General features: G+C 39.0%; 1 protein-coding gene across 6 annotated transcripts in view; it reads right to left on the reverse strand.

Annotated features, from left to right (window-relative positions):
- CEP135 (centrosomal protein 135) overlaps window positions 1–14,561 on the reverse strand; it is an 85,786-nt gene that overhangs the window by 13,421 nt on the left and 57,804 nt on the right. For 5 of the 6 annotated variants that reach the window (XM_054553997.2, XM_054553999.2, XM_054553998.2 and 2 more), the window contains 6 exons: window positions 12,995–13,050; window positions 11,493–11,661; window positions 9,874–9,984; window positions 9,409–9,594; window positions 2,371–2,580; window positions 688–890 (listed from right to left, as the gene is read on the reverse strand). In XM_054553997.2, the coding sequence (XP_054409972.1) occupies window positions 688–890; window positions 2,371–2,580; window positions 9,409–9,594; window positions 9,874–9,984; window positions 11,493–11,661; window positions 12,995–13,050 (935 nt within the window). The remainder of the gene's footprint in view (window positions 1–687; window positions 891–2,370; window positions 2,581–9,408; window positions 9,595–9,873; window positions 9,985–11,492; window positions 11,662–12,994; window positions 13,051–14,561) is intronic. The other variant, XM_054554001.2, reaches the window with a different exon arrangement.

The raw sequence follows: 14,561 nt of genomic DNA on the forward strand, positions 1-14,561 counted from the left end.
CATAATCAATCTATCCCAAAGTAATCAATACAGGTATGTGGGTCAAATCTCATAGCCTTTTTAGAGTCCTTTTTCCTAATCTACAGCATAAGACACAGCCACCTCTTCTTCTCCAGAGAACGCTCTCTCCTTCACTGACTCCTCTGTCCATTCCTCAAATGTAGGCGCTTTCCTAACGTTTTCTTTTCTCATTATTCCCACGGTACAACCTCTGTAGTGAAGATTTCCAAAAGCAGCAGACGTATATGCCAAATATTTTGGTTTTGTACTATCCTTCATATGCTTTTTGTTTGTTTATTTGTTTGTTTGTTTGGGACAGCGTCTCACTCTGTCGCCCAGGATGGAGTGCAGTGGTGCAATCTCGGCTCACTGCAACCTCCACCTCCTGGGTTCAAGTGATTCTCACGCCTCAGCCTCCCGAGTAGCTGGGACTATAGGTGTGCGCCACCACACCTGGCTTTTTTTTTTTGTATTTTTAGTATAGACGGGGTTTCACCATGTTGCCCAGGCTAGTCTCAAGCTCAGGCAATCTACCCGCCTTGGCCTCCCAAAGTGCTGGGATTACAGGTGTGAGCCACTGCACCCGGCCTATCCTTCATACTCTTAACCTTTCCTCCACTTCAAAAAAATTTAAAAACTACCCTTCACAAGCAATTGTTTTTGCATAAGTTGACTGAAGACACTTACAATTTGCTTTCGGAAAGGGTTAACTTCTCCTTAAGTAGCTGGATTTCTGTATCCTTCTCATGGGAGGTTAAGTGAGAATGAAATTCTTTATCTCTGTTTGTAGCCAACAATGATTCGAGGTTTTTAACTGTATGTCTCTCATTTGACAGTTGTTTTTTCAGTAGGTCTGACTCTGACTTTACATTTTCTAATTCTACCACAACCTACGCGAAAAACAAAGTAAGATTACTTCAGTGCAATTTTAAACTTACTCTGAAAAAATTATTTATCTGACAATATAGCTCTGTGGAACTATTCACCTAACACTTGTTTCATTTTGGGTATTGGTTAAAGATTATGAATCATTTCTTTAAGTATAAGAAAGACACTTTATTTTCAAAATAATCTTTGCTATTTTTACTATGGGCTTATTTGGCTATAGGATTTACTCAAATCCTCAAATAATTTTCAGTCATGGTACCTTATCAAGAGACGGTCATTAAGATAAAACCACAAGGGCAACGAGACCCTTCTGGTTGAATATGCTTACTCTGACTACATAATCAAGCCAGTATTATAGCTTCTCAGTACTTGAAAATAAAAATACTACTAGATGAGTGAAAATTGAAAACATCCATGTTTGAAAACAAACACTAGGTTATTTAAAGTAATGCCTCCATTTGGGAAAGGTAAATTCTAGCTAAATAGACTTGTTTAATTAAGATTTAAACACCTTGAGATTTTTATTGGGAAAAATATTCTACTTCGGAAGCACTGAACTGTTCAATCCTTCATTCAAGTCTTACTTTTTTTTTTTGAGACAAGGTCTCACTCTGTTGCCCAAGCTGGAGTGCAGTGGCACAATCTCTGCTTACTGCAGCCTCAACATCCTGGGCTCAAGTGAACCTTCCCCGCCTCAGCCTCCCGAGTAGCTGGGACTATAGGCACATGCCACATGCCTGACTAATTCTTTGTATTTTTTGTAGAGACGGGGTTTTGCCATGCTATCCAGGCTGGTTTCAAACTCCTGAGCTCAAGCAATCTACCTGACTCGACTTCCCAAAATGTTGGGATTACGGGTGTAAGCTATCATACCTGGCCTCAAGTCTTACTTTTAAACAGAGAAAGAATGTATTAGGATATGCTAATTTATAATCAGAAAATTAATAATCTCCTAGATAGCCATCTATTCCAAAACAGCACTCACTTTCATCACTACGTCTGCCTGAGAAATCTTGCAAAGAATCAAGCAGTCAAATCTGGTTGTCAAAATCCTGTACTCAAAAGTAACTACTGTAGGCTGGGTGCAGTAGCTCATGCCTGTAATCCCAGAACTTTGGGAGGCCAAGGCGGGCAGATCACGTGAGGTTGGAAGTTTGAGACCAGCCTGGCCAACATGGTGAAACCCCATCTCTACTAAAAATACAGAAATTAGCCAGGTGTGTTAGCAGATGCCTGCAATCCCAGCTACTCAGGATGCTGAGGCAGGAGAATTGGCTGAACCCAGGAGGTGGAAGTTGTGGTGAGCTGAGATCGCACCACTGAACTCCACCAGCCTGAGTGACAGAGGAAAACTCCAGCTCAAAAAAAAAAGTAACTACTCTAAAAGGAAACAAGTATATGTATGGTGTGGTGCATACTAAAGTAAAACAATTAGAGTAGGGCTCAATAAAACAATGTGCCAAGACAATTTCTCTTTCTTACCCTCTCAAACTCAAGGTTTTTCGAATTCAATTGCTGGGTCATGATATCTTTGCCTGAATCAAGTTTAATGCAAAGTTCTCTAAGAGATGACAAGTCATTTAATACTGTTGCTTTCTCATCTTCTTGATGTCTCAGCTCTTCTTCTAATCGAGACATGGCTTTTGCCATTGATGAGATCTGAGATTCATAAGCATGATGGGCATTTATGTGCTGAAAAAAGAAAAAGAAACAAGTAAAAAGTTAAAATAACCCAATAATTTTAAGAACTTGAATTTGTACAGCCAACAATCTCACTTTAGAAAAATATGACAGCCATTCTAACTGGTGTGAGATGGTATCTCATTGTGGTTTTCATTTGCATTTCTCTGATGGCCAGTGATGATGAGCATTTTTTCATGTGTTTTTTGGCTGCATAAATGTCTTCTTTTGAGAAGTGTCTGTTCATATCCTTTGCCCCACTTTTTGATGGGTTGTTTTTTTCTTGTAAATTTGTTTGAGTTTATTGTAGATTCTAGATATTAGCCCTTTGTCAGATAAGTAGGTTGTGAAAATTTTCTCCCATACTGTAGGTTGCCTGTTCACTCTGATGGTAGTTTCTTTTGCAGTGCAGAAGCTCTTTAGTTTAATTAGATCCCATTTGTCAATTTTGGCTTTTGTTGCCATTGCTTTTGGTGTTTTAACCTGAAGTCCTTGCCCATGCCTATGTCCTGAATGGTATTGCCTAGGTTTTCTTCTAGGGTTTTTATGGTTTTAGGTCTAACATGTAAGTCTTTAATCCATCTCGAATTAATTTTTGTATAAGGTGTAAGGAAAGGATCCAGTTTCAGCTTTCTACATATGGCTAGCCAGTTTTCCCAGCACCATTTATTAAATAGGGAATCCTTTCCCCATTGCTTGTTTTTGTCAGGTTTGTCAAAGATCAGATGGTTGTAGATACGCGGCATTATTTCTGAGGGCTCTGTTCTGTTCCATTGATCTATATCTCTGTTTTGGTACCAGTACCATGCTGTTTTGGTTACTGTAGCCTTGTAGTATAGTTTGAAGTCAGGTAGCGTGATGCCTCCGGCTTTGTTCTTTTGGCTTAGGATTGACTATGCAGCCATAAAAAATGATGAGTTCATGTCCTTTCTAGGGACATGGATGAAACTGGAAACCATCATTCTCAGCAAATTCTCAGAAGGACAAAAAACCAAACACCGCATGTTCTCACTCATAGGTGGAATTGAACAATGAGAACACATGTACACAGGAAGGGGAATATCACACTCTGGGGACTGTTGTGGGGTGGGGGGAGAGGGGGAGGGATAGCATTAAGAGACATACCTAATGTTAAATGACGAGTTAATGGGTGCAGCACACCAACATGGCACATGTATACCTATGTAACAAACCTGCACATTGTGCACATGTACCCTAAAACTTAAAGTGTAATAATAATAAAATTAAACAAACAAAAAAACAACAACAAAAAAAGAAAAATATGACAGCCAATTTTTGCTTATTTTAAAATACTCTCAGGAAGCTGCCTACTATTTAAAGATGACCTATTTAATGCTTAACAAAAGGAATTGTGTATAATTATTAATCATGGTAACTGAGTACCTCGTATATATTTATATATTTGGAAATGTAAAAAAGAAAGTTATTGTGTCAGGGTGTTGTGAATATGAGGGATTTTTGAAGTTGCATTAAATTTTTCCTTTAAAAATTATCTTTGTTATAATAATGCCATTTCAAGAAAAAGTAATATATATACCTATCACTCCTCAACTGTCTTCAGTTATTCTAAATTCCAAAAATGGGGTTTACTTCAAAACTATATACCTGGATAATTTAAATTTAACTTAAATAAATAGTAACCAACTGTAATACTTTAATAACTGAAATAATGAAAAAAATTTCAAATAATGATACTTTTTTTTCTAGAAGAATCCACAGTTGAAATTTCTCACAATTTGAATTAGAGTAATAAATACAAACTGATATAAACTCTATTTCTAGGTTTTGGGGAGAATTCTGCATTGAAAAATAAAATTATTGCAAGAGGCTATTAAAACGGCTGGGTGGCTCACGTCTGCAACCCCAACACTCTGGGAGGCTGAAGTGGGAGGATCACTTGAGCCCAGGAGTCTGAGACCAGCCCGGGAAACATAGTTAGAACCTGTCTCTACAAAAAAATACAAAAATTAGCTGTGTGGTGGCACATGCCTATAGTCCCTGCTACTTGGGAGGCTGAGGCAGGAGATCACCTGAGCCCACGAGTTCAAGGCTGCAGTGAACTATGGTCAAGCCATTCCACTCCAGCCTGGCCGATGGTGCAAGACCCTGACTCTTAAAAAAAAACTCCACAAATCCACATTGAAAATCTAATATAGTGCTGCGAAGATTTAATCAATTTCAAAAATTGCAGAAAAGTTATTTAGATTTTTTAGTGCATTCATAAAAGCTCCCCTAAACAAATATAATACTTCAGTATTGTATTGTGAAATTGGCTTATACTTTAGTAAAAGCCAATTTCATATACCACATAAGAACATGAACAATAATAAAGAACAAAATAATTGAAGATTAGTTGAGAACAGTTGCTGAAAAACTCTTTTGAAGGTTGAAAGGCACTCTTTTAATTAGTTATTGTACTCTTCTTAACAGAAAAACCTTTAGAGATAGTGTATTAGTTCCCTAGGGCTGCCATAACCAACTACCACGAATTAGGTGTTTTAAAAAAACAAAAATTCATCCTTTCACAGTTCTGGAGGCTGGAAGTCCAAAATGTGGGTGTTAGCAGGGCTGGCTCTTCCAGAGCTTCTGTGGGAGAATCTGTCCCATGCCTCTCTCCTAGCTTCTGGTGGATGCTGCCAGTGCTTGGTGTTCACTGACTTGCAGACATATCACTCCAATCTCTGCCTCCATCTTCACACAGCCTTCTCTGTACGTACTGTATTTATTTCCCTCATCTTTGAAGGACACCCATCATTCACTGGGTTACGGCCTGCCTTAATCCAGCACAACCTTATCTTAACTTGTTCACATTTGCAAAAACCCTGTTTCCAAATAAGGTCATGTTGACAGATACTGGGGATTAGGATTTCAACGTATCTTTCTGGTGGACACAATTCTCCTACCCTCTGATCCCCCAAAATTCATGTCCTTCCCATATACAAAATACATTCACTCCATCCTAACATTCTAGCATCAACTCTAAACCCAAAATCTCATCTAAGCATCATCTGAATCACATATGGGTGAGACTCTGAATATGGACCACATTGGGACAAAATTCTCCTCCATCTACAGACCTATGACACTGGAAAACAAGTAAACTGCTTCCAAAATAAAATGGTGGGATAGGCATACCATAGAAGTCCCACTGTAAAAGGGAGAAAATAAAAGGAATAAAGGAGTTACTAGTCCAAAGTAAGTCTGCAACCAAGCAGGCCGAATCCATTAGATTTCAAAACCCAAAAATAATCATTTGTGCCTTGATTCTCTGGTGCTCTGTTCTCTGAGCCAGCCAGGGGGGCCCCACCCTGTGTCCCACAGGTGCAGTGGCCTTGCCCTCTGAAACCAAGGAGACAGACAGTAGCTCCATCATCTGGACCTGTGATGTCTGGGCTTGTGGTGGTAGCCACAGCCCCACCAGCCTCTGAGTTGCCCTTGGTGGTCTTGCTGGTCTCTGAGCTACCCTTAGAGTCATTCTGTCCTTTTCTTGAAGGTGAACTTGCAGCCAACTAGCTCTGTTGGTCTGTCTTCTGCTAGTAGGATCCCAGAAGTCCAACATCCTTCCTTCATTTCATCCCATTTCTGTTCCTTTCAGTCAAAGCTGGAAGTGATTCTGCTGAGATGATTAATTGGATTCATGAGTCACATATCTAGTCTCTTCATCAAGAGGTTTTCTAGCCATACTCTAGAGCATACTATCTGGATAGGCTAAGAATTTTCCAAAATCATCAAGTCCTGGTTTCTTTTTTTTCCTTTTTTTTGAGACAAGGTCTTACTTTGTCACCCAGGCTGGAGTGCAGTGGCATGATCTCGGCTCACTGCAGCCTTGACCTCCTGGGCTCAGCCCCCCAAGTAGCTGGGACTACAGCCACGTGCCACCATGTTTGGCTAATTTTTTTGTATTTTTTGTAGAGATGGGGTTTTGCCATGTTGTCCAGGCTGGTCTCGAACTCCTGAGCGTAGTTTTTTGGTGGACACAGGTGGATTGCTTGAGCGATCTGCCTGCCCTGACCTTCCAAAGTACTAGGATTACAGGTGTCAGCTACCACACCCTGCTTCATGTCTTGGTTTCTTTTTTGCTTTCCAGTTCCTTGCTCCATTTCTCTCTTTCCTCTCATATTTTACTATAAGTAACAAGGAGAAACCAGGATGTCTCTTCCGCACTTTGCTTGGAAATCTCCTCAGCTAAATATCCGAGTTCATCCCTTACAAATTCTACTTTTCTCCCAACAGTAGACCGTAACTTAGCCAAGTTCTCTGTCACTTTATAACAAGCAACATCTTTTCTCAACACTGTCTGAGACATCACCAGAGGAAACATTCATATTTCTGGCAAAATCCATCCATGACAACATATGTATTTTGTAAATAATAGAAGTTTTCTTTACAGCTCTCACCTCTTCTGAGTCTTCATCACAATTGCCTTTAATGTCCATATTTCTATCAATGATCTCTTCAAGGCAATCTGGGCTTTTTCTGTCAAGCACTTCAAAACTCTCAGTCTCTACTCATTACCCAATTCCAAAGCCACTTTCATATTTTCAGGTGTTTGTTGTAGCAGCAACCCACTTTCTGGTGCTATAATCTGTATTAGTTTCCTAGGGCAGCTATAACAAATGGCCACAAACTGTGTGGCCTAAAAAAATAGAAATTATTCTCTCACAATTCGGTAAGCTGGAAGTCCAAAATTCAGGTGTTGGCAGGTTTGGTTCCTTCTGGAGATTCTGAAGCAGAATCTGTTCTTTGTCTCTCTCCTAGTTTCTGATGGCTACTGGCAGTCCTTGACACTCCTTGACTTCTACACATATCACTCTAATCTTTGCCTCCATCTTTACGTGGTGTTCTCTCCTGTGTTTTCTGTGTCCAAATATCCATTGTCCTATAAAGACATCAGTCCATTGGTCTTAGGGTCTAACCCTAATCCACTATGACCTCATTTTAACTTGATTCCATCTGCAAAGACACTTTTTCCAAATAAGAGACTGGGGCTCAATATATCTTTTTGGAGGCTATAATTCTATCTGCTACAGATAGTCAATACTTTCTCCTGAAAGATAAAAATTATAAAACTATACAAACAAAACAAAAATGACAATAATGGCCAACTATTGTATAACAATCTAACCCGGGGTCCCTATATTTTAACTGAACCCAAATTTTTTATTATGAGATTTTTATCAGACTGTCTTTATGACAAAATCTTATTTAAATCCACATGCAAAAAAATGATGCTGGGCTCTTACCTTATATCATTTGTAAAAATTAACTCAAAATGAAACAAAGACCTGAATATAGGAGCTAAAACTATAAAACTCTTATTAGAAAACATAGGGGAAAAGCTTTATGACATTGCAGTTGGCAATAATTTCTTGGATATGACACCACAAGTATAGGCATCAAAGGAAAAAAAAATTGGACTTCATTTAAATTGAAAACTTCTGTACATCAAAAACTGTTGAAAAGGCAACCCACACAATGGGAGAAAATATTTGCAAATCACATATACACTAAGGTTATTAATCTCCAGAATAAAGAACTTCTACAACAACAATTTAAAACAATCTGATTAAAAAATGAACAAAGGATTTGAATAAACATGTCTCCAAAGAAGATACACAAATCGTCAATAAACAAATGAAAAGATGCTCAACATCACTAACCATTAAGGAAATGCAAATCAGAACCACGAGATACCGCTCCATTCCCATTATGATGGCTCTTATAAAATAAAAAATAAAAAAATTACAAGTGTTGGCAAGGATGTGGAGCAACTGGAACCCTCGTGCATTGCTGGTAGAAATGTAAAATTGTGTAGCACCTAAGGAAAAACCACATGGCTATTCCTCAAAAAATTAAACACAGAATTATCATATGATCCAGTAATTCCACTTCTGGGTATATACCCAAAAGAACTGAAAGCAAGCACCTGAACAGATATATTTGTATACTCATGTTCATAGCAGCATTATTCACAACAGCCAAAAGGTAGAAACAAATCAAATGTCCATTGACAGAGGAATGGCTAAACAAAAATGTGGTACATACATACAATGAAATGTTATTCAGCCTTAAAAAAGGATGAAATTCTGACACATGCTACACAATATGGATGAACCTTGAGGTAAAGTAAACCTTAAGGCTAAGTGAAATCAGTCACAAAAGGACAAATATTGTGTGATTCCACTATATGAGGTACCTAGAGTAATAAAATTCATAGAGACAGAAAGCAGGATGACAAATAATGGTGATAGTTACACAACATTGTGAATGTACTAATGCCACAGAACTGTCTACTTAAAAATGGTTAAAATGGGAAATTTGATGTATGTATCTTTTACTACAAAAAAAAGTAATGGGGCTTCTATGCAAATTATGAGAATGACAGAAATTTACCACTGAACTTGATTTTATCAATGTTTACGACCTCAGGTCAATAAAGTATCTTTGAGGCCGGGTGCAGTGGCTCATGCCTGTAATCCCAGCACTTTGGGAGGCTGAGGCGGGTGGATCACTCAAGGTCAGGAGTTCGAGACCAGCCTGGCCAACATGGTGAAACCCCATCTCTACTAAAACTACAAAAAAATTGGCCAGGTGTGGTGGCACACGCCTATAATCCCAGCTACTCAGGAGGCTGAGACAGAAGAATTGCTTGAACCCAGGAGGTGGGTGCAGTGAGCAGAGATCGTGCCATTGCACTCCAGCCTGGGCAACAGAGTGGGACTTCATCTCAAAAAATATATATAAATAAAAAAATAAAGTATCTTTGAATGTTTTCTGTTTCACTAAATAACATCTTTACAAAACAAATAAATATATTACCTCTTGAATTTCTTTTTCTAATAGCTCCACTCTTTCTCGAAGATGTCTCCTCTCAGTGTCAATAGAAAGAAGTTCCAGTCGAACTGAGCTGCTTTCTCCCTCAGCTTGATGGGCTTTGACCTCCCAGTCTTCAGCACGGTTATGAAGCATCTGAAATCTATCTAACAAATCTTGATTTTCTTTTTCCTGGTTTAATCATAATAAAGTTGTTTCTAAATTAGTAACTGTCACTTACTGGAACATCTATGTCATAAACACATACACATACACAGCATTCTGTTCTAATTTAGGAAGCATTAGATATCTGTGCAGGTACCATACTAAAATCTATGGGAAAGATAGAAAAAGGCAGTAGGCAGGAGCTCTACTTTAAAATGTTTAATATCTAATTGTAGAGGCACATGAAAAAGTTAAAAAAAAAAAAAAACCCTCAGTCTTAAATCCAACCTAAATAATATTTTTCACCTTGGCAGCCATTAAGCTCTCCCATCGTGACACCTCTGTTATGTATTTATGAACTCTGCTCTTCATTTCCTCTTTTTCTTGCACTGCTGCTTCCAATTCCAATGAGATTTCCTACAAATCAGAAAATTAAAGACAATCTAAAATGAACACAACACCAAATAAATTTTATTTATATTCAAATAATTCCTTTGGAATTGGAGAATAAGATAGAGTAGGGCAAAAAGAATACTGTTCCTAAGTGTTATTTTCACATATTTTTCCTGGCTGATCTTGTCTTTTTAAAATTTTTCAGACAGAGTCTCATTCTGTTGCCCAGACTGGAGTGCAATGGCGTGATCACAGCTCACTGCAGCCTTGACCTTCTGGGCTCAAGCAATCCTTCCACTTCAGCCCTCCGAGTAGCTGAGACCACAGGCACATGTCACCATACCAGCTAATTTTTTTTTTTAAATTTTCTGAGATGAGGTCTCACTATGATGTCCAGCCTGGTCTCAAACTCCTGGGCTCAAGCAATCCTCCCACTTTGGTCTCCGAAAGTGCTGGGATTATAGGTGTGAGCTACCACGCCTGGTCTGATACTGATTTTTTAACCAAACTTTATCACACATTTCCCATAATAGTCCTGATCATGTATCTGGCATTTACACTAAAGGCTAGCTATGGTCAGGGATTGACATTAAAAAACATTCATATTTCATCAATATGCTTTATGCTGAATAATACGGAAAATAATTTTTAAAAAACATAAGATATTTAAAACAGTAAAATCACTGGTTTTCTCAGTACAATCTTTTAAGAAAACAGCACGAACAGAACTAATACCTTTCAGTACTTGCCATTCTAAAACACTCATTCATTTATCTACAGGTATATTTTGGAGCCGACAGAAGCTTGCACAAATAATTAAAACCTACCCTGAGTCTTTAAAACACAGAAACTTTGCTCTGGGAGTGATGCTGATGTCCTCACCCAGTAAAGTAACAATGATTTCTGATATACAAAATTTCATGCTCCCACCTTTAGGTTTCCTTGCAACAAAGACCAAAATGGTGAGAAGACCAGTTGCACCCATTAGACACCCTGCGATATATAGCAGCATTCTAAGCTATGTTTTTTTCTGACAGAGTCTCACTCTGTTGCCCCCCCCCCCCTTTTTTTTTTTTTTTTTTTTTTTAGATGGAGTCTCACTCTGTTGCCCAGGCTGGAGTGCAGTGGCATGATCTTGGCTCATTGCAACCTCCGCCTCCAGGTTCAGGTGATTCTCCTGCCTCAGCCTTCCGAGCAGCTGGGATTACAGGCGCATGCCACCATGCCTGGCTAATTTTTGTATTTTTAGTAGAGATGGGGGTTTCACAATGTTGGCCAGGCTGGTCTCGAACTCCTGACCTCAAGTGATCCAACCACCTCAGCCTCTGAAAGTACTAAGATTACAGGTGTGAGCCACTGCGCCCGGCCTAAGCTACATTTTTTAATACCCTGATAAACACCATTGTCCTTAATGAATTATTTATGTCACTTATTTTTATATCATTAGATTTTAGAAAAAATATTTAGAGCTTTAATATTTAGCAAACAATGGAAAGTATAAAACTATCAAAATTTATGCCTTGTGTTCATACTTGGTTTTCTCTTGCCATTGTAGCCAGGTCATCTTGCAGTCTTCTGTTTTCCTTAAAAGCGATTTCTCTAGATCTTCCTACTTCATCGAGTTCTTTGTGAGCTGCATCAAGCTGGCGCCGGAGGCTGTTTATCTCACGATCTCGATTAACCAATGTTTCTTTCAGCTGGCTGTTAAATGAGTGATGTGAAACTAATAAAGAAAACTTTTAAAAACTGTAGTTCATTTAAAACAAAACTTATAGTCTAAGTATACTTAGAATACAAATATACTGTGATTATAAGAAATTATAACTGCTGCATTAAGATATCTATTAATTAGGTAGAACAGGTATTTTAGAGCTCTACCAATAATTACATGCAAATGAAGTAAAAAAAAATGTTATTCCAACAGTCAAGTAAACACAGAAAACTTTCAAGTGTTAAAAGTTGAATAGCTTGGGGGCTGGGCGCGGTGGCTCAAACCTGTAATCCCAGCACTTTGGGAGGCCGAGGCGGGCGGATCATGAGGTCAGGAGATCGAGACCATCCTGGCTAACACGGTGAAACCCCGTCTCTACTAAAAATACAAAAAAATAGCCAGGTGTGGTGGCGGGCGCCTGTAGTCCAGCTACTCGGGAGGCTGAGGCAGGAGAATGGCGTGAACCCGGGACGCAGAGCTTGCAATGAGCCGAGATCGCCCCACTGTACTCCAGCCTAGGCAACAGAGCGAGACTCTGTCTCAAAAAAAAAAAAAAAAAGTTGAACAGCTTGAGCCCAGGAGTTCGAGACCAGGCTGGGCAATATAGGGAGATGTCATTTCTACAAAAATTTTTTAAATTAGCTGAGCGTGGTGGCACACGCCTGTAGTCTCAGCTACTCAGAAGGCTGAGGTGGGAGGATCACCTGAGCCTGGGGAGGGTGAGGTTGCCATGAGCAGAGATCTCGCCACTACACTCCAGCCTGTGCGACAGAGTGAGACTTTGTCTCAAAAACAAACAAACAAAAAGTAAAGCACAGATTAAATTGGCAAATATTTATTAAATGTTTATAATCCCCACTATTATATAAAATGTTAAGGGTATATAAAATAAATATAATAAGTGACTTTTTTCTTGAAGTGGCTTACAATCTGTCTAGAGAGACTATACATAAAACGTAAAATTTTGTGACAGTGCTCAAGATAGGTTTAGATGGAGAATAAATTAAAAATTGGCTACTAAAGTAATTTTAAGTTTTAATGATTAGGCTCCAAGTGGCATAATTATAGTAAAAATAAGGAACAAGTAGGTATATAGGAGAATAGTTAATAAGACATAAGTGTTTAGATGTGGATGACAGAAACGGACAGGTTAAAGAGGATAACATATTTTCAAGCTGGAGACTGAGAAAATGATGCTACCATTGACAAAAATGGGGAAATTGAAAGGGAAATTCTTCTATTGTTACAATGCTACTGAATAGATAAAGCTGTATTCACTGAAAATCTCCTAAAAAGCTGGATGTAATTTCATTAATGACTTACTTCACAGATGATTCACACTCTGAGATCATTAGCTTCATTTGAGCAACAGCTTTTTCCTACAGAAATTACCAAAACGTGTAAGATTTTAAACCAAAATGTCTTTAGCTGAATTTATATAACTTGTCATATTCATATAGTTCAAATATGCAGCTCAATTATATAAAGTATGCCTAAAACAAAGCTCCAAGTAAACATATCTCCATGTCCCAATCATACTTCACATAATGGCATGTTTTGACCAACCCTTGAATAGTTTTCTTGAGTTTGCTTTAATGAGATCTGATAAAATCACATTTTGAAGATAAACATTATTTGAAAAAAATGACATTTAAACATTAGAAAATATGGCCCTAGGTCTTAGAAACTTCTACATGGCCAATAATAACTGCATATTTGGGAAACTTCTGGTTCTAAAATGGTGGTGTAGTCACAAGCTGACTTCAATCCTCACAAAGAAAACCAAAAATAAATATACAATGCTAACATTATCATCAGCACTATCCCAGGACTCAAATACGAGTACAAGTCAGTTCCTGGGCCACAGAGACGTAAAAAACCTCTGAGCAGACGGTGACAGAATTGAATTTTCACACCTGTGATGCCCCTTCTCTCAATCTGCCTGGCACCAAGTACCTGGAAAATCTCCCCTAACTCATGGTTTCTACACCGGAAAAAGTGAGATTGAGATGGACAACCAGCTTTTCTACTATCTTGGGTAATTTGGCAGGAGACCTGTTCCATGCCTCAACACACAGGAAACATCATGGATACCTGAAGGGAGACCTGTCCCTGAGGACACCCAGAGACAAAGTGGGGAAGTAGGACTACCTCCTCATCCCTGGAAACTCTTCTCCATTACTCAGCCAAAGACACCCAATCAGAGTGGTAGTTCAGTAACACCATGCTGTAGGAGGTACATTCCACAGGTCCCCTGGGCACAAACCCTTAGCTAGCCCTTCCACACTGCTGGGACATCCCCTTTGGGACCTCCCCATCCCAGATGGGCAGGGGTCTGAGCATTCACTAAAGCCAAGGCAAACTTGGGCTTTAGCCACCATCTAGTGACAAAAAGGAGGCAGTGATCTAGGAAAAAAAGTATAAGAAATTCAATAAAGTTTGAAGAATCTCTAAGCAAACGTAACCAATGAAAACCAAAACAAGCCAGGCTGGGTGTGGTGGTTCAGGCCTGTAATCCCAGCACTTTGGGAGGCTGAGGCAGGTGGATCACCTGAGATCAGGAGTTCGAGACCAGCCTGGCCAACATGGTGAAATGCCATCTCTACTAAAAATACAAAAATTAGCCAGGTGTGGTGTTGCGTGCCTGTAATTCCAGCTACTCGGGAGGCTGAGGCAGGAGAATAACTTGAACTTGGGAGATGGAGGTTGCAGTGAGTTGAGATGATGCCACTGCACTCCAGTCTAGGTGACAGAGCAAGACTCTGCCTCAAAAAACAAAAACGAAACAAAAACAACAACAAAAAACAAGCCAGACAGAGAAGACTGGAGTAAATAACTAATCCTTCAAAGACACATACATCCACAAGAAACAACAGCAAACAGGGGACCA

Source organism: Pongo abelii, chromosome 3, assembly GCF_028885655.2.
Source record: "Pongo abelii isolate AG06213 chromosome 3, NHGRI_mPonAbe1-v2.0_pri, whole genome shotgun sequence".
NCBI classification, from domain to species: domain Eukaryota; kingdom Metazoa; phylum Chordata; class Mammalia; order Primates; family Hominidae; genus Pongo; species Pongo abelii.